The 24368-nt window shown below is 44.2% G+C and overlaps 2 protein-coding genes across 2 annotated transcripts in view; both read left to right on the forward strand.

Moving 5' to 3' along the window:
• Positions 1-24086, forward strand: foxo3a (forkhead box O3A). Its single transcript, XM_061260141.1, has 2 exons — positions 1-1427; positions 21195-24086. Exons 1-2 carry the CDS (start codon positions 894-896, stop codon positions 22503-22505), a joined length of 1845 nt encoding a protein of 614 aa, XP_061116125.1. The 5' UTR covers positions 1-893; the 3' UTR covers positions 22506-24086.
• LOC133124596 (uncharacterized) overlaps positions 23326-24368 on the forward strand; it is a 72426-nt gene continuing 71383 nt past the window's right edge. Inside the window, exon 1 of the mRNA XM_061235969.1 lies at positions 23326-23334. Coding sequence (XP_061091953.1) covers positions 23326-23334 — 9 coding nt within the window. The remainder of the gene's footprint in view (positions 23335-24368) is intronic.

The raw sequence follows: 24368 nt of genomic DNA on the forward strand, positions 1-24368 counted from the left end.
AAATGGGAAATAGTGTAATAATAATAATTTAGCTAAGTATGCAAGTGGTGCACGGTACGGCCACAAGATGCTAACAAGATAATGTTTTGTCGTTGGGTGCTTTGTGCTCTCCGAAAGGCAATGAGGTGATGATAGATCTGTCCTCTGCTAGCTGGCTGGATCCATTACAAACGACTCCTGAGCTTCGGCAGAGTGCTTATGAAAATGACTTTGTCAAGAAATTGTCACGATGGCACCAGCTGTAAAAATTGGAACGTGGTGTCATTATTTTACCAACTTCGTGAATTATTACGTACGATGTGTGCTATTCTCGTTTAAGTATTTTGCATTTGCACCTTTTCCTCGCGGTAGCTGTGTCGCCACTTCGCCAGTGCCTACATTGCCTCGGTAGCGTAATAGCCTACTTCTGAGAACTGTACCACGCAATTCTAAGAACTGAATAGCCTATATTCAATGATGAGCAAATATCGTTGTGCCGCGTTACGGATACCAGGTGTGTTTTGTCTGTTGGAGCACAAACTGCATATCGACGTAAACGTCCGACTAGAAATAGATATTGCTAATCCATTTGTAGGCTACTGCGATTATTTATAGTTGGTTAATTGAAGTGCTAAGCTATATTAACAGTTGATGTAAATAGTCTACAATAAAAAACGACCTGGTTTGCTAACATATCCAAGTGAATTAATATCAACCCGATTTACGAACCGTAATGCCCTATTACAATGCATTTTATTAATGAGAGAAATGTGTTCGACTTATGATTAATAGTTATACTTTTTAAGGTGAACACATGATGGAATGCATTTCTGGCGGTAAACTAGCTATCTATTCGGCCTGGTTTGCGTGATTGACTTGTCTTCGCTGGGACTAGCGACAAGTGTTCAATTAATATGGAAGAGGCACTGTTACCTGATCTTCTTTCATCGCTGGACGTGGAAATAGACCCAGATTTTGAGCCACAGAAAAGGCCAAGGTCCTGCACCTGGCCTCTACCTCGACCAGAGTCCAATACAGAAAAACCTGGATCTACTGACAGTGAGATTATTCCCGAGGAAGGGGACGATGATGCTAACTCTTCTGTCACTAGTGGCACAAACGGAATAGTGAGCTACACCTCCACTACGGGGAGTGACGGAAACGGTTCCAGTGCTGCCCCCGTGGACGGTATTAAAGCCGCGTCAACCATCCTGCAAAAGTCAAGTTCGCCGCTTTCCTCGCCCTCTCCCACAGTGCCTGGACAGCCAAGAAAGTCGTCTTCGCGCAGGAATGCCTGGGGTAACCTCTCGTACGCAGACCTTATCACCAAAGCCATCGAGAGCTCGCCTGAAAAAAGACTCACCTTATCCCAGATCTACGACTGGATGGTCCGATGTGTGCCATACTTCAACGATAAAGGCGACAGCAACAGTTCGGCAGGGTGGAAGGTAAGCCCAGGACCTGCAGCATTAATAATGTTTCGCTCAAATTTGTGTGGTAGGCTACAAAAACGGCAGCGGCTTTGTGGGCTATCTCACTTCTTATTTCGGTCCTTATTTCATTGCATTGAAACATTGTTTACAGATTGTCACTAATGAACATGTGTTGCCAACCATTTGTGAACTCAAGCAGTAAAGTGTCGACATAATGTAGGCTATGAGAAATTTTGGACGTAAATTATTTTGATATAATACCCATACCTGCCAACATTTACGTTTTAAAATACAGATTTTCTCCTCGGTGGTGGTGCGTGTGCGTGAGTGCTTTTCTTGAATGGCTTTGAAACTGCCATTATAACACATCCCAGATGAGATGTGTTCTGACGTGGGACCTCCCAACATGAAGGCACAGCATTTAATTAATCCATTATTTATTTGTAAATAATATTTATATATTCGCAACCATTCTTCATTTTTGTGGCTCAGACTGCTCATATTTAGGGACCTTCTGAAAAGTGCTGTATTGCCTGAAAAGTGGTTGTCAAATAAGAATGTTCATAGCTTTCTAACCACAGCGCTCAGAATGTTAAAATAATGTGTTGAGGATCAGGAGGACATGAACATTTGGGTACAACTCCTGGACAGGGCCGTGAACAGACATTGTGGGAGGCAGTCGCTCACGACTGCTGTCTGTCCTGGCCCCATGGTGGTGGAATGACCTCCCTGTGGATGTCAGAACGGCAGACTGAAGACTCATCACTTCAGGCTGCACCTTTCCCTCCCTAACTCACCACCATGATTAGCCTTATGTACCATAGACTTATATAGTTATATAGATATTGTTGTGTTTTGTATTAGTTATCGTATTGTTGTACTCAGGGTATTCTTGCTGCCAACTGTGGTATGCTAGTTTGTAAGTTGATGTATTCTTCAAGGGTTCCGATTGTATCTGTATGGTCATACTAGGACTCGGAACCATGCTGTCCTCTCAGGTCCTCTTCACACTTGTACTTGTGTTTGATCTGCACTTCGTTGTACGTCGTTCTGGATAACAGCGTCTGCTAAATGCCTTGTAATGTAATGTACTGTAACTGAAAAATGGGCGACCTCCACCACCACACAGTGCATAGTGACCTGTGAGCAGTTTTATCCTTTCACCTCACTATGAGTACAACTTCAAGCAGAGCAATGTTGCTTTTTGTTTTTGTTTTCATTGTATTAATTTCAGTTTTTTCTAAAATGAAAGCAAATTAATGAGTGTTCACTGTTCCATCCAGAAGCACAAAAAGATTAAACTAAAATTGCATGGTAACAGACACTGCATTGTTTAAACAAGTCACCTATGGACATTATGGGAACGGTGATTCAATATAATTTAGGGTGGCTTTACACAACAACGGTGCCTGCCGAAAACAGCACATTTTTGTTGCATTTGGGCCTTTCATTTACATGACACCGGGGTTTTGGAGGGCTTAAAACGCTAACTTTTGATAACGGGTTCCAGAGTGTAATTATTTGATAATGCCATCCTTACCATTTCCGTGTAATTGGACGTTTAGCCATTACTTTGAGCAGTCAAAATGATTTTTCTTATATTTTAAGGCAAAAAACTACAAGTTCAACTTTCAAAATAAGATTAGATAAGATGTGCTACTCTGAAATGCCTGATTTTAGGTTTTCCTAACTTCTCTGATGGCGGCATGGATGGTGCAGTGGGTAGCATTGCCGCCTCACAGCAAGGAGGGCCTGGGTTTGAATCCCGGTCGGCCGGGAGAGGAGTTTGCATGTTCTCCCCATCTTTGCATGGGTTTCATCCCACAGTCCAAAGACATACAGGTTAGGCTGATTGGAGAGTCTAAATCGGGTGTGAGTGAATGGTGTGTGCCCTGCGATGGACTGGTGACCTGTCCAGGGTGTATTCCTGCCTTTCACCCAATGTATGCTGGGATAGGCTCCAGCCCCCCTGAGACCCTATTCAGGATAAGCAGGTTAAGATAATGGATGGATAACTTAATCTGTTTTCATGTTATTCTGTGTATATTTTATAATTGAGGAATTGAGGAATACAGTACAGTTATAGCTACATGATTTAGTAACATGTTTTGAGCATCACAAGAAAAGATAAACCACTCAGCTTGACCCCACAATCATCACGGACACTAGACTTATTTGTTACTTTTGTTACGTCCATGCTAAGCATATGGCAGATGATCTTGTGAGACCAATTTCCCAGTGACTTTTGTCTTTCATTTAGGTGTATTTGCACATAATACCAGTTATACCGAATCTTGCTTTTTTTACGTTCTGAGTAATCAATGACATGCCAAGTCCATTCATTCCAAATAGGGGTAACTGTAAATTTTTTCTAAGGGTAAGCTCAGTTTAAAATAAAAGCATGTTCATCACTAGGCATATTATTTCGGTTCTGAACTATTCTAAACTGGCAATCACTTCAGTAGCTTGAGCAAGCAATCTGGCCATTTCAGGGGGTTTGAAATGCAAACACCACGGGGAATTGAATTGTAACGTTATGTGGTTTCTTAAAGTTTACAGAAGATGTTTATTTGTTGACACGAAAATTCACACTACCCGCAAACAGAACGTAGTTCACTATGCTGTATCTACAAATAAACAAAGCAATACATTATTGGACAAATGTTGCACTAAATATTAGAATATGCTGTCCACAAGCAATCGGCGGCCATTTCATAGGGTTAAGAATTCAAACACCGCATGGAATAGAATGCTACAGTACTATAGTTGTCAAATATTTTTTGTGTGTTTTAGATCTGTAGATGTTAGTTCACTTATGGCTTATTCTATGGTGTTTCTTCATCCGTGTTTATTCGTTGACATGCAAATTAAAACGAATGGCAAAGTGAACTTCGCTTTCCACTATGCGCTATCTGCATAAAAATAAATAAAGCAATACATTATCATTAGGCTATTTATTGAAAGCGAAAATTCCCCACTTTCAACGAATAATGGACACGTTAATCTCACCACAATGATTGTCCCACGCCATATAAAATGCAAGTTACAGTTACATAAAAATACAAAATACAAATTGTACAGAGACCTGTATTGGCAGGAAAGTAAAATCATTAGACCAGTGCCTACGGTAAAATAGATCCGGTGTTATATTCTATCAGCCAAATAATGCATGACCACGGAATTTTGAGTGCACAACCTGGTCTGTAACAAAGTTGTTCACAGCAGCATATTTACAGATTACATGCCCATCAGGTCTATCAGGCAGAAGCAGTCTACAGGGATTTCTGCAACTGTGAGGTTACATTTACATTGACATTGTAAATGTAGCTTTGATTTGGGATTGCTTGTGAGCAATTGTAGGCCATTTAAATAGGCGTGTCAGAGCGACGCTAGCGTATATTAGACTGGCGAAAGTTGTCCTGAGTCAGTAAGTGCATCATTCTGACCAGGTGTTTAGTATCGCTGCGGGTTTCCTCTACACGCGGTAACGTTGATTTTTTTTTAAATTGCTCATTTGAACAGCAAGGGTTAGGGCTTGAGCCACGTTGTTTGACTATTACCTATTAATCACTTCTACTGGTTGCATACCTGTAGAGTGATTGAACATTCGTCTTAAGTAACTTAAATAGCTGTGGAATTTATCAGTAGATTAGCTTTGATTTGGTATTGCTTGTGAGCAATTGTAGGCCATTTAAATAGGCGTGTCAGAGCGACGCTAGCGTCGCTCCGTCCCCGTTTGTGATGTTATGTTTCACCCCATCCCAGTCTGCTCTCTCCCTCGAAGACCCCCCCTGCGACGTGGGCCTCCACGGCGTCGGAACCCCTCAAACCTCAGCTATCCCCCGCTGACCCCCTGTGAGGACTTTGCTGTCACAGGGGGACTGTGGAACTGCCAGTCTGCCACTCGGAAGGCTGACTTCATCCCTGCGTATGCCTCCCTCCAGTCCCTACAATTCCTTGCCCTAACTGAGACCTGGATCACACCTGACAACACCGCCACTCCCGCTGCCCTCTCATCCTCCTTCTCCTTCTCGCACACTCCCCGGCCTTCCGACCGTGGCGGTGGTACTGGTCTTTTAATTTCCCCCTCGTGGAAATTCTCTGTTCTCCCCCTCTCTGACCTGTCCATATCCACTTTTGAATTCCATTCTGTTGCAGTATCCTACCCTACTAACCTTTTCATTGCAGTTATCTACCGTCCTCCAGGGCCCCTGGGAAACTTCCTTGATGAGCTAGACACCCTTCTCAGCTCCTTCCCTGAGGATGGCACCCCACTGATTCTCCTTGGAGACTTCAACATCCACCTAGAAGCCTCCCAGTCTGCCGCCTTCCTACCGCTAATCCACTCCTTCGGCCTCTCCCTGCAACACTCTCCTCCGACCCACAAGGCGGGCAATGTCCTAGACCTTGTCTTTGTAAGGAACTGCTCATGCTCCGATTTCACGGTTACCCCTCTGCATACATCTGATCACCACTTCATCTCATTCTCCCTCCCTCTTCCTCCCCATCCTCCTCCCCCTCCTCCCACCCACACTTCCTCAGCCCGCCGTAACCTCCGCTCCCTCTCACCCTCTTCCTTTGCCAGCACCGTCACCGCCTCACTCCCCCCTCTCGAATCCTTCTCCAAACTCCCCGCTGACTCTGCATCTGCCACCCTCCTTTCATCTCTCTCCTCCGCCTTTGACTCTCTCTGTCCCCCTGTCTCAAAACCACCTCGCACATCCCCTCCCAGTCCTTGGATATCTGACACCCTCCGTACCTCCAGGGCCAGCCTCCGCGCAGCGGAGAGGAAGTGGGGGAAATCCAGAGACGCTTCCGACCTCATGACTTACCAGTCTCTCCTGGCGGCATTCTCTTCCGATGTCACTGCCGCCAAAGCAAAATACTATCAAACGCAAATTCAGAACTCTGCTTCTAACCCCCGGAAACTTTTCTCCATTTTCTCCTCTCTCCTCAACGCACCGCCTCCTCCTCCTCAGTCCTCCTTCGCTGCTGATGACTTTGCTGATTTCTTTGATGAGAAGGTCACAGTCACCGCCCCGCTCACTGTGCCCTTCCCCCCCTCTAGGCCCATCCCTTCCTTTTCCACTTTCTCCCCCCTTACGGACTCTGATGTCTCTCAACTCCTGCTCTGCCACCGCCCTACAACCTGTGCCCTTGACCCTATCCCCTCTTCTCTTCTCCAAACTATCACACCCGACATTCTCCCATTTGTCACCTCCCTTGTCAACTCCTCCCTGTCTTCCGGCTGTTTTCCGGCATCCTCCAAGAGGGCCCACATCACTCCGCTGCTAAAAAAGCCTACCCTGGATCCCTCCATCATCCAGAACTACCGCCCGGTATCTCTTCTTCCTTTCCTTTCTAAAACTATAGAACGAGCCGCTTCTACTCAACTTTCTTCCTTCTTTTCTAACAACAACCTGCTAGACCCCCATCAGTCTGGCTTCAGATCGGGCCACTCGACAGAGACTGCGCTCCTCTCCGTCAGTGAGTCACTTCATGCCGCACGAGCAGCCTCCCTCTCCTCTATCCTCATTCTTCTAGATCTCTCTGCTGCCTTCGACACTGTGGATCACTCCATCCTCCTGTCTGCCCTGTCAGCAACGGGCATCTGTGGCACAGCCCTGGACTGGATTGAGTCCTACCTCTCTGGTCGCTCCTTCCAGGTTGCCTGGGCTGGTTCGGTATCGACACCTCGGCCCCTCGCCACAGGAGTTCCCCAGGGCTCAGTCCTTGGCCCGCTTCTTTTTTCTCTCTACACTCGCTCCCTTGGCCCTGTGATCACTGCACATGGGCTATCCTACCACTGCTATGTGGACGATACCCAACTCTTCGTCTCGTTCCCGCCGTCTGATACGCAGGTTTCAGCCCGTATCTCTGCTTGCCTGAGGGACATCCAGAGCTGGATGGACAACCACCATCTAAAGCTCAACCCAGGTAAAACTGAAATGATATTCATCCCTGCTAATACCTCTCCCCATCTGGATCTCTCCATTTCTCTCGGGGATACCACACTCACGCCGTCACCCAGTGCAAGGAACCTCGGCGTGGTGATGGACAGCAGACTGTCCCTTTCCGAGAACATTGCGGCGGTGACCCGGTCTTGCAGGTTCTTCCTCTACAACATACGGAGAATCCGCCCCTTTCTCACCCCCTACTCGACCCAGCTCCTGGTCCAAGCGATGGTTCTGTCCCGCCTGGACTACTGCAATTCCCTCTTGGCTGGCCTCCCAGCGTCCGCCATCAGACCCCTCCAACTCATCCAGAATGCAGCAGCTCGTCTGGTCTTCAACCTTCCCAAATACTCACACGTCACCCCCCTGCTTACTTCCCTCCACTGGGTCTTCCCCAGCTTATCTGCAAAAAATCATCAGACCCTACACCCCTGCCAGACCTCTTCGTTCAGCCTCCACAGGCCGCTTGGCACCTCCCCCTCTCAGAACCTCCACCTCACGCTCACGACTACTGTCTGTTCTGGCTCCACGGTGGTGGAACGAACTCCCCGTTGAGGTCAGAACTATAGAATCTCTCCCCACCTTCAAGCGCAAGCTGAAGACGCACCTCTTCAAGCAGCACCTCTCCCCATCCCTCCCTACTTCCCTGTGAACCTTAATTGTTGTCTCTGTGACTTGCTTTGTGTATCGGTATTTTTAGTTGGCTAGGTAAGCAGTGTTTGGATAGTTAACTTTGGTGACTTTTGCTCTGTTTGTTTTTTGTTTGTTAGTTCAAAAAAAAAAAAAAAAAAAAAAAAATGGCCCTTGTCCTTACCTTTGTTGTACAGGTAGCAGTTGAAATTGTACTTACCTCTAGGGTCTTTCAGCGAACTTATCCCTGGTTATGGGTATGCACTTTGTTGTACGTCGCTCTGGATAAGAGCGTCTGCCAAATGCCAATAATGTAATGTAATGTAATGTAAATATTTAATTTGGCAATTAGGCTGACTTCCCATTATCAGACTTACAATGTTGACATTTAAATATTGAGATGGCCCAAAATAAAGTTTGAAAATGCAATTAAATTTCTCAGTAATTCAATTAAAAATAAATTAAAAATCCAATAATAGCTCTAAATTGGCAAATCCAACAACTTAATTTAAAATGGTTTATTCTATTTTGAGCATCGTAAGTGTTGTTTCACATTGATTTGCTTTATGACAGTGAAAAAATTCACAGTATTGTTACTTGTTATCTACGGATTTGTGTCAGTACAGCAAATTATAAACACCACCATCCATAAGGGCACTCATTGAGAGAGAGAGGGCAAACAGCAGTGGCTCAGGCCCCCTTGAGGTCTATCTGTGCACGTGCCTGCTGAGGCAGAATTACCCAAACTTGCATCTGTCCCAACTCTTTCATTGCAGCACTTCTACTGTTGGCAACACATTTACATGTGCTCCACCGTTGCTCTCTTCTTGAAAGTTTTACTTGTGTTATTGTTAGACAATGTTGGACAATATTGTTTGACATTGATGTGGCTAAAATAAATATATACGTACTGTAGCTGTAAATGTGAAAATATAGACCTTGCCAGGCAGTAAATCAGTTTTATTGTATCATTCAGGACTACATCAGCATGTATCAAAAGACTCAAGCTTAGTGTTCCCAAGAGAAAAAATATAGACACATTTCTGCCTCTTTGTTCATTCATGATAGTAGTAGGTACTTTATTGTCCCCGTGGGGAAATTAGTTTTCGGTAGAAAATCATTGTTGGTGGTGTTACATAAAAACAGGCACAGCACATAGAGACAGACATATAACATCGACAGATCAGATCTGAAGTCCAAAATTAATAAAAATTATATAAAATAAATAAATAAAACACGGTGCACTATAACAACTGCTGGTAGTTACGACATATATAACAAAATAAGAGTAGTGCTCTGGCTGGACCCGCTAGACAGAGTTAAACAAAATATAAATATAAAATATAAAATATAAATATAAAAAAATATATAAAATATGTGGGTTAGACCTTACCATTCAGGGATTTAATCACCTGTGGTATGAATGAATGTTTGGACCTGTTTTTTGAAAAGGCTGGCTGCCGGAACCTACGCCCAGAAGGTAACCGGTCGAAGGCTGTACACAGAAAGTGCTTGGGGTCAGAGATGATTTTTTCTGCTTTCTTGAGAGACCTAGTTCTGTAACTTTCTTCTAAGCTGGTCAGTTTAAAGCCCAGCAATTTGCCGGCACTGGTTACAGTTTTCCTCAGGGTTTTCTTCTGTGCTTCTGTTGCATTACCAAACCAGCAAATAAGGCCAAAGGTTAAAACACTCTCAACAAAGGCACTGTAAAACATCTTAAGCATGGTGAGATTGACATCAAATAAGGCTAACTTTTTAAGAAAGTAAAGCCTTTGCTGGCTCTTTTTGTTAATGGATTCCGTATATTTATCCCACTTCAGCTTATTATCTAAGACAACCCCGAGGTATTTATATTCCGTGACTGACTGTATAGGCTGTCCTCTAATACTAGTCAGACCGGATGTGGGCTCTTTCCTAAAATCAATAGACATCTCCTTTGTCTTAGAAGTGTTCAGGAGGAGATGTGAGTCCTCACACCATTTGATACATGCCTCTAAAACAGGGCCATGCTCCTCCTCATCACCCTGAAGAAGGCTAACCAGTGCCGTATCGTCGGCAAACTTAACTAAAAATCTTCCAGGGAAGGAGCTGGTACAGCTATTTGTGTATAAAATAAACAACAAGGCAGATAAAACGCAGCCTTGAGGAGAGCCTATAAAAGTAGATATTTTATTGGACAGTGCAAGGCCCACTTTCACCTGCTGTACTCGCTGACTTAGAAAGTCCAGCAGCCAGAGAATCAGACCACCATCCAGGGAAAACTCATCCGCTAGTCTCTGGGCCAGGATATGAGGCTGAATCGTGTTGAAGGCGGAAGAAAAATCTACGAATAAAATTTTTACGTGCGTCTTTGGAGCCTCAAGATGTGAGTGGACAAGATGCAACAGGGTTAAAATGGCATCATCTACCCCCCTACTAGGCTGATAGGCAAATTGTAAGGCGTCCAGTGAATGTTGGGTATGTGATACTATATGCCTTTTAATTATTCTTTCAAAACATTTCATCACTAATGAAGTTAGTGCTATGGGGCGGTAGTCGTTGGGCTCAGAGGGTTTAGGAACCTTGGGAATGGGAACAATGATGGACGTTTTCCATAAAAGTGGTACAGTATGCTGATCCAGAGAAGACTGAAAAATAGAACTGAAAATGGGAGACAGTTGTTCTGCACAATATTTCAAAACGTTACCACAGATATTGTCTGGGCCTGGGCTTTTATGTGTATTACAGCTTCTGAACAGTTTGAAAACCTCTGACTGGTTGATGGCGATATTATGAGCTGTCATTAAGGAAGACTTAACCTGTTCAGTCTCAGCAGTGCTATCACATTCAAATCTAGAGAAAAATGTATTAAGCTGATTAGCCATGTCCTGCCCCTCTACACCCTCCAGTCCAGCGTGGAGCTTTCCTCTGCCCTTATGGGGAGCGCTAGTCATGGCTTTGATGCCCTGCCATGCATGTCTGGGGTTGCTCAGGGCCATATTGTCCTCGACTTTTTGCTTGTAAATGTTCTTGTCTATCTTAATTTGTCTCTTAATTTCCCTTTGTATGTCTCTCATGGCTGTCGCATCGTTTTGAGTGTGGGCCAGTTTCTTTTTATTTAAAAGGTGCTTCAGTTTTTTCGATACCCAGGGCTTATTATTAGAAAATGTCTTAAATGTATTAGTGGGTATCACTGAATCTACACAAAACTGTATATAGTCTGAAATCACGTCGGTCTGTTCGTTCAAGTCTGGACAGTTAAAAACCTCCCATGAGGTGCAGTCGAAACAGCCTTGCAGACAAGAGATGCTGTCCTCATTCCAGATCTTTACCGTCTTGACCTGGGGTTTCTCCCTCTTCAGGAGCCTCTGATATGCTGGTCGGAGGTACACCACATTGTGATCTGATGCCCCCAGTGGAGGCAGGGAGGAGGCAGAGTAGGCACCCTTTACAGTGCCATAACACATGTCCAGGATCTTGTTTTTTCTCGTGTGGCACTTCACATATTGATAATAAGTGCGTAGACTATTTCGCAAGGAGCAGTTATTAAAATCACCTAAAATAAATTTTGGAGCATCTGGAGACATGGTTTCAAGTTTCTGAGAGAGATTATAGATCGCCTCCGATGCTTTGGCAGTGTTTGCTTGGGGATGGATGTACACTACGGTGAAGAACAGTTGTGGAAACTCCCGAGGGAGATAGAATGGTCGGAGTGACACACAGAGCAGTTCGATGTTAGGAGTACAAAGACGTTCCCTTACCACTACTGATCCACACCATTCGTCCCGAATGAGGAGACACACACCACCGCCGCGTGACTTTCCTGTGACGCTGGAGTCCCGGTCCATTCTGTATGCGGTAAAACCGGCCGGCTCCGCCTGACTGGACGGGGCTTGACTATCCAACCACGTCTCCGTGATCGCCATCACACAGGCAGTCCGGTACTCGTGGAGGTGGCGGAGATTTGCTGTCAATTCATCTGTTTTCCCCCTCAGGGACCGGGCGTTGATCAGCAAGCAGGTGGGCAGGGGAAGTTTGTTCTTCATTCTTTTCAGTCTCTGTCTGATTCCGCCTTTCTTCCCCCGTTTTCGTTTGGATTGTGTGTGAAAGTGAGTCCGCAAAAAGCTCGGTATTGAGTCAACTTTTAGGTTAACCGGAGCTTTAGATTTACACTGTAGTAGGAAGTCTCTAGTGTATTGAATTGCAGCGCTGCCCGCAGCGTTACCGTGATTGAGTCCTTGAATAAAATAGGCGCTTAAAATCAGCAGGGCAAGTCCGATAATCCATGCAGGCAAAGCCATGATAAAACACAACAGGTCGAGTCGTAAAAACTGCAGTAAAAGTGCATAACATACACGAAGGACGACAAAAGATGACAACACGCCAACATGAAAAACACCGCAGGTCGCCACAGTGCAGCGCCCCGGAAGTGATATTTTGTATGATACATACACTGATCAGCCACAACATTAAAAGCTTCTGCCTGATATTGTGTAGGTACCATTCCTACTGCCAAAACAGCTCTGACCCGTCGATGCATGGACTGCACAAGACCTCTGAAGATGTCCTGTGGTATCTGGCACCAGGAAGATCCTTTAAGTCCTTTAAGTTGCAAGGTGGGGCCTCCATGGATCGGACTTGTTTATCCAGCACATCCCGCAGATGCTCGATTGGATTGAGATCTGGGGAATTTGGAGACCAAGTCAACACTTTGTCATGTTCCTCAAACCATTCCTGAACCATTTTTGCAGTGTGGCAGGGAGCATTATCCTGCTGAAAGAGGCTACTGCCAACAGGGAATACCTTTGCCATGAAGGGGTGTACTTGGTCTGCAACAATGTTTAGGTAGGTGGTACGTGTCAAAGTTACATCCACATGAATGCCAGGACATTCTGTTTCCCAGCAGAACATTGCCCAGAGCATCGCACTGCCTCTGCTGGCTTGCTTTCTTCCCTGGTGCCATCTCTTCTCCAGGTAAACAATGCACACACACCCGGCCATCCACATCATGTAAAAGAAAATGTGATTCATCAGACGAGGTCACTTCTGTCCATTCCTTCATGGTCCAGTTCTGACGCTCACCTTCCCATTGTAGTGCTTTTGACGGTGGACAGGGGTCAGCCCCATATTCAGCAAGCTGCGATGCACTGTGTGTTCTGACACCTTTCTATCACAGCCAGCATTAACTTTTTCAGCAATTTGTGCTATTTTGAGCTACTGTACAATTTGTGATTTGTACAGTAGCTCTTCTGTGGGATCAAACCAATCAGGCTAGCCTCCTCTCCCCATGAGCATCAATGAGCCTTAGGCACTCATGACCCTGTCACCTCTTGACCGGTTGTCCTTTTTTGGTAGGTACTAATCACTGCATCCTGGGAACACCCCACAAGACCTGCTGTTTTGGAGATGCTCTGACCCAGTCATCTAGCCATCACAATTTAGCCCTTGTCAGAGTCGCTCAGAGCTTTACGCTTGCCCATTCTTCCTGCTTACATCAACTTCAAGAACTGCCTGTTCACTTGCTGCCTAATATATCCCACCCCTTGACAACGAGATGATGAATGTTATTCACTTCACTTGTCAGTGGTTTTAATGTTGTGGTTGATCGGTGTATAAATTTAAATAACTTCAGTGAAGTGAATGATCGTGTGAGCTGCAGTGTCGGTGGGTGTATAATCTGTGGAGACTTGCCACAAGTAATTTCTGATTAGTTTACCCAGCTATATCGGAGTGACATCTCTTCTCCTCTCTTTCTTTCTCCTCCCTCCCTCTCTCCACTCACCGACACTTCATAGCCCCTCTTATGCTGGCCCTGACAGATCCGGTAAGCTGCCCTTGTGAGTACATGAACTCAATCCCCTGACTTATTACGTTAGTGGTTTCTACCATGTTGTATGGTCTTGCATTCGTATATGAAATACAGTGACTTCAGAAAGTATTCAGACCATTTTTTTGCTTTAATTATCCTTGAGATGTGTCTAGAACTTGATTGGAGTCCCATGTGGCAAATTAAATTGATTGGACATAGTTTAGAAAGGCACACAGTTGTATATATAAAGTCCCACAATTCACACTGCATGTCAGGACAAAAACCAAGCCATGAAGCCCAAGAACTCTCTGTAGACCACTGCAATAAAAGTCATAGATCAGAGCAAGGGTATAAAACCATTTCTAAAGCTTTGAGTGTTTGAGTTTCAGGAGCACAACAGCCTCAATAATTGTGAAATGCAAGACATTTGGAATCACCAGGACTGTTCGAGCAGTGGTGACCAAGGAACCAACGGTCACTTTAACTGAGCTTCGGAAGTCCTCTGCAGAGATGGGAGAATCTGCCGGAAGGACAACCATCTCAGCAGCACTCCACATCAATTAGGCCTTTATAGTAGATTGGCCAGGCGGAAGCCACTCTTGAGTAGAAGGCAAATGACAGCCCGCTTGGAGTTTGCCAAATGGCATTTAAAGGGTTCTGGGAGCATGAGGAAAACATTTCTCTGGTCTGATGAGACAAGAATTTTACTCTTTGAATTCCAAGCACTATGTCTGGAATGCCAGGGGCATGTTCAATCTGAAAAATCTACGGTTTCTGTGTTGAACAACATTGTTCTTCCAACAGTGTGCAACGTTTCACAACAGGCTTTGAGGTATGTTTGCTCCCGTTTGGTTGGTGTGTCGGGGGTGTAGCCCCAATGAATAATGATCTTGGCCTATGCTGTAAAGCGCAGAGAATGCCTTCTCAGATGCCATTGGAGCAAACTATACATGTCAGTCAGTCCTCCCACGGTTTGCAACATGACGTTCAGCGTGCCAATAAATAAATAAATAACTAAATGTTCATGCCTAAGGAATTGATTATTATTTATCTTAACCCTCCTATTACGTTAAGCATTTATGGCTGCTTTTATGTTCGGGGTCAAATGAAGCCCAACAGTTTAAATTAACTTTCAATTATTGCAAAATAAAAATGCACACTTTTCTTGCACATGTGCATAATGGGAAGCTGTATGAGGTGGCACTACAGGGAGTACATACAGGGAGTACACAGCGCATGTACTGTGGCTATTAGTGGACAGTGGCTGTGTAATGTTGCAGTTTTGTCTGTTACTAGTTTATCTTGTAGTTTTGTAAATTATTTATTTTTCATATTCATGTCTGGTTTTCTGTTACATTCAGCAGTCATTGCACTCGTCTTCCCCTGTGATGTCTGTATCTTTATGTTGTTCTGAACCTGAGTCACTTCCCTGTCTGTGTGATTCACTATTTGGGTGTTTTCGGAATTTTCCTTCAAACTTTTCTCGCTTTTCTTACTTCCTGCTTTTTCTCCATTCATATGCGTAGATAACACTAATCTATTAATAACAACTAACATAGATTTTGTACAGTACTAATTATATTAAGACTAATTATCTGTCTAACTAACTCACAGTCACTAATTTTGGGTAATTATACTTTAATCATGTAAACTAACAGACTTTGTCTCTATTTCTATACTGCTCCATAACTCTGCCTCCCTGTTTTATCTCTAAATTGCCTGCCTTATTTCAGCTACGTGCTCACACCTGCTCTCTGCTATCACTATGTTCTTTAGCTCTGTCCAATTGTCTACTCCCTAGTCCAGAGCCGTTTGTATTACATGTGTGTCTTTGTGAATCCAGTCCGTGCATTCCCTTGTTATTGTATAATTGCCCTTCCATGTATCTCATCTGATGTACAGTGGTGTGAAAAAGTGTTTGCCCCCTTCCTGATTTCTTATTTCTTTGCATGTTTGTCACACTTAAATGTTTCAGATCAAACAAATTTAAATATTAGTCAAAGACAACACAAGTAAACACAAAATGCAGTTTTTAAATGAAGGTTTTTATTATTAAGGGAGAAAAAAAATCCAAACCTACAAAAAGTGAAAAAGTGATTGCCCCCTAAACCTAATAACTGGTTGGGCCACCCTTAGCAGCAACAACTGCAATCAAGCGTTTGCGATAACTTGCAATGAGTCTCTTACAGCGCTGTGGAGGAATTTTGACCCACTCATCTTTGCAGAATTGTTGTAATTCAGCCATATTTGAGGGTTTTCGAGCATGAACCGCCTTTTTAAGGTCATGCCACAGCATCTCAATAGGATTCAGGTCAGGACTTTGACTAGGCCACTCCAAAGTCTTCATTTTGTTTTTCTTCAGCCATTCAGAGGTGGACTTGCTGGTGTGTTTTGGATCATTGTCCTGCTGCAGAACCCAAGTTCGTTTCAGCTTGAGGTCACGAACAGATGGCCGGACATTCTCCTTCAGGATTTTTGGTATGATGTTCTTTTTCTGAAATGCGGTGTTACTTTTACGCCACATGTAATGGGACACACACCATGCTCATTCTCATGAGTATTCAAGAGACTGACGATTACAGAGTCATCTGCAAATTTTATAATGTACCTGTTGTCATGTTGGCTAAGGCAGTCATTGGTATACAGGATGTACAACAGGGGAGAGAGGACACACCCCTGAGGTGAGCCGGTGGACGATGTTAGGGCACTGGACAGCACATTATTCACCCTCACCCTCTGAACTCTCTGCATAAGGAAGTCAAGTAGCCAACCAGTCAGGCTTGGATCAAAGCTAAAGTTGCTCAGTAATTTCTCAGTTAGCAGGTGGGGTTGGATGGTATTAAATGCTGAGGAGAAATCAACAAAGAGCAACCTAGCATGATTCCCACTCTTCTCCCGATGTTTATAGAGAAGATTAAGTATTGTGATGGTAGCATCCTGCACCCCACCTCTTGGCCCTATAGGCGAACTGAAAAGGATCCAAGAGGGGTTCCATCTTAACTAGGAGCTCAGCTTTAATCAACTTCTCAAAGGATTTTGCAACAAGGGATGTGAGGGCAATCGGCCTGAAATCATTAAGGGTTTGGGGGCGACTGACCTTGGCAACAGGCACCACTACAGACTGCTTCCATAGAGATGGCACCCTCTGCTGGAAGAGTGACAAACTGAATATGTGATGAAAGATAGGGCCTAACTGTTCGGCACACACTTTTAGCATGCGGCCACTGATGTTATCTGGGCCAGGGCTTTTTTTCGGTCTGCAGTGTTTAAAGCACCTAACAACACTCTACTCATTGAAACTAGGGATAAACGGGGATGCCAGGAGACTCCTCTTGAGTTCAGAATGTCTGTTGCTGAAGTCATGTGTGTCAAATCTGACATAGAACCTGTTGAGATCCTCTGCCAGTACTGAGTCAGATTTGTTGTTAAATTCTAACTTTCTCTTTCCCCTTTCCTTAAGCCCTACAATAGTCTTCATACTATCCCAGGCTGAACCCAGGTTGTTCATTTTGAGCTGTGTTTCTAATTTATCTTTATACTTAAGTTTGCCTGCCCTGATTTCCCATTTTATATCTTTTTGAAGTTTGTGCAATACCTGCAAGTTACCCTCCTTAAAGGCTCTTTTCTTTTCATGCAAAAGACCCATGAGAGACTTAGAAACCCACGGTTTACTGTTGGGGTATACTTTCAAGGCCTTAGTAGGAATAACAATATCCTCACAGTAAGACACCCAACTACTGGTAACATCAGTCAATTCATCAATATCAGAGCATGAGTCCTTAAACATATCCCAATCTGTGCAGTCCAGACACCCCTGAAGAGACAGGCAAGCATCCTCTGACCAGTCCTTAATATATACAGTCTGTACCTTGCCCCTCTTAAGAGCAGTTTGATATGAGGGGATGAGGTGCACACAATTGTGATCAGATGAGCCTAAAGGTGGGAGGGGAATGGACCTGAATGCATTTTTTACTGAACAATAACACAAGTCCAGTGTTTTATTGTGTCTAGTGGGGCATGTTACGTACTGGTGGAAGTCTCTGAGTGTTTTAGACAAAGAGCAATTGTTCATATCCCCAAGAATAATGATCGGGGCATCAGGGGATCGCATTTGGAGTGAGTGGGTTACTTGTGAGATAATTTCACAGGCATTGTTACTGTTCGCCTTAGGGTGTATGTACACAAGAGTGACGAACAGCTGGGGAAACTCACGTGGGAGGTAGTGAGGACGTAATGCCACCGTGAGTAATTCAACGTCGGCCGTGCAGATTTTCTCTCGAACATTGACCGATTTGCACCAGCGCTCGTTCACGTAGAGACACACCACCCCGCCAGTGGACTTGCCGGTAGTTGTTGCGTCCCTGTCCAGCCGGACAGGCGATCCGAAGCCGCATAGTCCCAAGTCACTGTCCGTGTCCCTGTCGGACAGCCACGTCTCCGTAAGCGCCAAGATGCAAGAGTCTCTGAACTTGTGGGAATACCAAGCCTGTGCCTGTAGCTCTTCGGATTTATTCCGAAGTGACTGCACATTCGAGAGGATGATTGATGGCAGAGGGATGCGTGAGAGTGACTGTTTTTTCACCCTAAGACGAACACCTCCTCTGCGCCCCCGCTTCCTGGTCTTGGTTCTATGGGCTGAACCCGATCCTTGATATTGTTGTCCGACTGGCCGCGCTAAGTCCCATATTGGCGAGTTTAAGTTCGATGGCAAATGAATAACATGACTCCAGCATAGGAGAAACTCCCTCGAGTACTGGATCCTCGTTAAATGGAGTGAAGACGAGTCGCCAAAACTCCAAACCAGCCGAAACGCCATCCACAACAGAAGCAGTGCCCTAAATTCCATTATAGTTCACCGATCGACCCCAATATCAGTAGATTAAAGCTTACAGTCGCATGCCGGTACTACTACTTATCCAGATGATAAGTTACGAAGTTAAAATGATGATAAGTTACGAAGTTAAAACGACAAAACAAACATCAAACAACACTCAGCCACAGCCTGCTGGCGGTCGCTGCATGAGCATGCCCATCCTAGTTTGTTTTATCCCTCAGTGTATTTAAACCCCAGTCTCAGTAGTTACTATTGTCTGAAGTTACTATTGTTAAAAATGAATTTCAAATGTTCTGAAAAGTCAGGTGGTACATTACAATATAGCCCAAAGGAAATCAGAGCATTCTTTGTAGTGTTCTGTATTCTATGCAACATATTGGCAATGTAGTATGCGTGGTTCGAGAATGAGCTTTGAACCTTGGTTCAAATCACAGTTCAAATCACAAATTCTAGAGTGAGTAAACATAAATCTTATCAAGTGCAAGCGTCTAAAATGAAGGAAACCACAACAAAGTGATTTCTTTGTTCAAATAGTGATATTAAACAAAAACTGACAGCAAAGAAAGAAACAAAAAAAGCAGTGGCATATAAATGTAAATGCAGTTTGAGGGGGAGATAAATATGCAAATTTAAACTATTTAGTCACACCTTTTGATGTCACAGGTAAGGGTTCGTATCTGCTTTCTTTAAAACTGTGCTTGCTCTGACTTCATGAGTTAGCCATTGGCTGTGGCAGTAACGCACTGTTTTTAAAGGGAAAGACAAGGTGATCTGATTGGCAGTAATGAAACCAAACCCCCCAGTGTCAAGAAATTAAAAAAAATTTGTTGGACACAGTTGAATTCGTGCCTTGTGCCTTGACGATTATATAGAACCCACAGTGTCGATATACTGTATCATGTCTTTAAGAGGTAGAATGGTAGTCACAAGGACACACTTTGGATTAAAAGCATCTGTCAAATGACTAAAATGTAAATGTAAAACATCAGCTTTTTGTCATGTAGAGAAAATAGTAAAAATGTCCCAAACCTAATTTATTCTTAAGATACAGTGGATAGAAAATGAATACACCCCCTGAACATTTTTTCAGATTTACTTAACATATAGCCTGTAATTAAAATGCAATTAATCTATGTGTTTTTTCTACAAATCTACATACAGTACTTAACCTTTTCAAAGTGATAAACCAATTTAAGTTTTAACATTAATTAAAAATGAACAATTGCAATAAATTGGTTTGATAAGTATCCACCCCCTTTACTGAATCATCCCATAAACTATCTCAGGAAATGGCAAATTGCCTTCAAGACCAAACAATAGCTAATTGCCCCACACCTGTGTGAAATCACAGCAATTAACCTGAAGACATGAATAAAAACAGCTGTTTACCATGGTCCCTTAGTATGCAAGAGCAGATATAAGAAGATTTCTAAGGCTTTGAAGATACCTTGGAGCACTGTTAAGACCCACAGTCTGCCAAAATCAGGGCGTCCATCGAAACTGGATGACTGGGAGAGAAGACAACTGGTCAGAGAGGCTACCTAGAATCCAATGGCAACATTGAAAGAGCTCCAGGATTTTATGGCCAACAGAGGGAAACGTGTGCATCATACAACTATATCAAAGATATTGCACACATCTGTATGGAAGGGTGGCAAGAAAAAAGCCATTTCTCAAAAAGGTCCACCAGGCCCGCTTGAAATTTGCAAAAGAACACCTTGGGGAACCTGCAACAAACTGGCAGGACGTTTTGTGGTCTGATGAAACCAAAATAGAACTTTTTGGCAAACGCTATGTTTGGCGAAAACCCAACACCGCTCATCACCAAAACAACACCATCCCGACTGTGAAGCATGGTGGTGGCAGCATAATGTTATGGGGATGTTTCTCATCTAAAGGGACTGGGGAACTTGTCAACATTGAAGGGAGGATGGATGGGGCCAAATACAGGGATATTCTGGAGAAGAACCTGAAGAAGTCTGCAAGGAGACTGAGAATGGATCCAAAATTCATATTCCAGCACGACACTGACCCAAAGCACAAGGCCAAAGCTACCACTGAGTGGCTTGTAAAGAACAAGGTGGATATTCTGGAATGGCCAAGCCAAAGCCCTGACCTAAATCCAATTGAAACCTTGTGGAATGACTTGAAGGTTGCTGTCCATCAGCGCAAAAACCAACAAACCTCTCCCAGCTTGAACAGTTCTGCAAAGAGGAGTGGGGGAAGATCTCCAAGTCCAACCTTGTGCAGAGCTACCCAAAAAGACTGGAGGCTGTAATTGCTGCCAAAGGCGCTTCCACCAAGTATTGACAAAGAGCGGTGTATACTTTAGTTTCGTCCATTAAATGCACTCTTTTTTTCAAATTTAAAATAATTTCACTGCATTCATATGGTATGTTGTGTTCTTTGGGTCAGGGAAAAACAAGTCCCATTTTAACCCATTAAATTTACATTCCATGACACAACAAGACATAAAAATATTGAAGGGGGTGTATTCATTTTCTATCCACTGTATCTTAAGGGAAAAAGCAAAAAATTAATTCATTTTCTGTCTTTTTTTTTTTTTTTTTTTGCAGAACTCCATCCGGCACAACCTGTCTCTCCACAGCCGCTTTGTGCGGGTACAAAATGAGGGAACAGGAAAGAGCTCCTGGTGGACTATAAATCCGGACGGTGGGAAAGGGGGAAAGCCCCCCCGGCGGCGTGCTGTATCCATGGACAACAGCAGTAACTACTCCAAGAGCCGTGGCCGTGCTGCCAAGAAGAAGGCTGCCTTACAGGTAGCCCAGGAGGATGGCTCTGAGAGTCCCTCTGGTCCATCCAAGTGGCCTGGCAGTCCTGCGTCCCGCAGCAGTGAGGACCTGGATGCCTGGACAGACTTCCGCTCCAGAACCAGCTCCAGTGCCAGCACACTCAGCGGCCGCCTCTCTCCCATCTTGGCCAACCCTGAGCTGGACGGGGTGGTGGGTGATGATGACCCACCCCTGTCCCCCATGCTGTACACTAGCCCCAATGGCACATCCCCCTCGGTAACAGCCTCTGGTCCTGCTGAGCTCCCCCGGCTTGCTGACCTGACCGGCACCATGAACCTCAACGACAGACTGCATGACAACCTCCTGGATGACCTCCTGGATGATGTTGGTCTGAGCCTACCCCTTGAAGCATCATCAGACAGCAGCGAGTGTGGCGAAGTTGCGGCAAGGGGCTCAGGCCTCAGCGCCGCCGGGTATGCCAGCTCCAGCTTTGGCCCACCATCCGGACTGCGTCCATCGCCCATGCAGACCATCCAGGAGAACAGTCAATCCTCCTTCTGTGGCTTCAGTACCCAGACCCTGCAGGACCTGCAAGGCTCTGCCCCTCATAGCCACAGTGATGTAATGATGACTCATTCGGATCCACTGATGTCACAGGCTAGTGCTGTGGTGTGCTCGCAGAATCCTCGCCGTAGCGTCTTGCTCCGCAGCAACCCCATGATGTCCGGCCAGGGTGGCTCCGTGGGCAAGGCCTCAACCCTCCACCACCAGGTCCAGCATCAGAGCTCCTTGCCAGCTGCATGGAGGGCTGGTTTAGCTGGAGAGATGAATGACCTGGTCTCCCTGAAGCAGCAGGCCCTGTCCCCTGGTACCAGTCCCTCTATGCACCTAGGTTTGTCTGACTCCGACTCCGGCCTTCAGCTCTCGGCCCAGGACAGGTTCCCCAGTGACCTGGACATGGACATCTTTACAAGCAGCCTGGACTGTAATGTAGATGACATTGTCCAGTCAGAGCTGATGGACACCGATGGGCTAGACCTCAGCCTGCCCTCTACTCAGAACACTGTGACCTTGAGCCTGGGTGGGTTCTCCAGTGCCAAGCAGGCCACCTCCCAGAGCTGGGTACCAGGGTGAGGACTCAGGGGGTCAAGCTCTTGGTGTGTAATCATGGTTTACTCAAACTCTGTATACAAATGTATTAATCTCTGCAGGGTTCTTCCCGAAAAAATGAAACAGTGGTGCACAATCCGCCACTGTGTAATGATTTGTTCAACCACTATCAAGTGTAAGCGATATTCAATATTAAGAACTTCATTTATTGGGGATACGCAGCAGATTATTATAGCTCACTGATTTCAATCTTATTGAAGATTGTTACACAAGATTGTTACAAAAGCCCTCATAAACATTTCATTTTTTAACCAAGTTAAAATGCTGTAAAATGTGTTTTCATATCAAAGTGAACATTTTTTGTTGTGAAAATTTGGTGAAACGCCATCTACAGTGGTTCCGTGTTTAATTTGGCACTCCCCCTCGGGACATCTGCCGGGCAGCAGCAAATGTGCATATATTTTTTCCACAGTAACTACTTGTTGTTTGCACAACCACCACCAGGTAAAAGTGGATAGTGGAGGCAAATGTGAGTACTGTAGTCCATAGCGGTCTGAAATAGTAGAAGAGTTTTGAATTTGATCCGGTAGGAGATGGGGAGCCAGTGGAGGGAAGCAAGGATGTGTTGATTTTTCCATACTCTTAACAGGAGCCGGTGAGCACGGTTCTATAGAATATACTGGAGCCTGTGGAGGCTCTTTGCAGGAATCCTAATGAAGAGAGCATTACAGTAGTCAAGCCTCGAGGAGACAAAGGTGTGCACAAGCTTCTCGGCATCTCACAGGGATAGAGTGGGAGAGAGTTTAGCAATTTTTTAAAGGTGAAAATATTTTGTCTCGTAAATATGGTTGATGTGAGATTCAATGTACGTTTTCTGTCACACACTGTACAAAACCAAAAACCAGATTCACAGAGTTTGTTGTTATTAGCGCCGCCATTTTCTTTAACCCCTTAAGTATCACCCCTTTTTGACACAAGCTTGAAAATGGCATACCCAAAATAAAATGGTTACCATTCCTGAACCCTTTGGACTACAGGCATAATCCTTGTCTCTTCTGAAAGATAAACCTGTGGCATTTCTTTTCCAAGAGTCTACAAGAGTATAAAAAGTTACAGAAGCTCAAACACAGTGGAAGTGGAAGCTTATTTTTTGTCTTTGACTGGATACATAAAATGAGCATTCTGCATTGTTTTTTCTATGGTATGTCTAGGCAGTTTTCAATTGGAGAACTGAATTAAATAATCAAATGAAATATTATGAGGTGTAAAATACTGCATTTTGATTACTAGATATACAACACTTTTAACTTAACAAGGCATTTCTGTATGCAGAACTGCTGCTCACTGGATTTTGCAAACTCTAGGGACTAGTGTGTGAGATCAGCAGGTTCTGAGATACTGAAACCTGGTCTGCCACCAACGATCATTCCACGGTCAAAGTCACTTAGATGAAATTTTTTCCCCTTTCTGATGGTTGATGTGAACATTAACTGAAGCTCCTGACTCGTACATGATTGTATGCATTGCACTGCTGCCACACAATTTGCTGATTCAAAAATCACAAGAATAAGTAGGTGCAATAAAGTAAAAATGTTTCTAATAAAATGCTCAGTGAATGTATATACATTGAGGTCCATTGATTGAAGTTTTTGTCAAATACCCAACTCAAACACATTCCACAATTTCACGAGCTATTTATTATTCAAAAGCAGGATGGCTCCTTATTTCTAAGCATACTGAATAACAATAAAATATTTTGAGAATGTATTTAGATGCTCACCGATATAAAATGGGGTCATGTCACTGAAAATGCCCTCTATTGTGGAATCAATGATGTTTTCAGGCCAACACTGTCCTCCTCAGAAATATTCACTCAAATGAGAGATT

Source organism: Conger conger, chromosome 1 (assembly GCF_963514075.1).
Source record: "Conger conger chromosome 1, fConCon1.1, whole genome shotgun sequence".
NCBI lineage: Eukaryota > Metazoa > Chordata > Actinopteri > Anguilliformes > Congridae > Conger > Conger conger.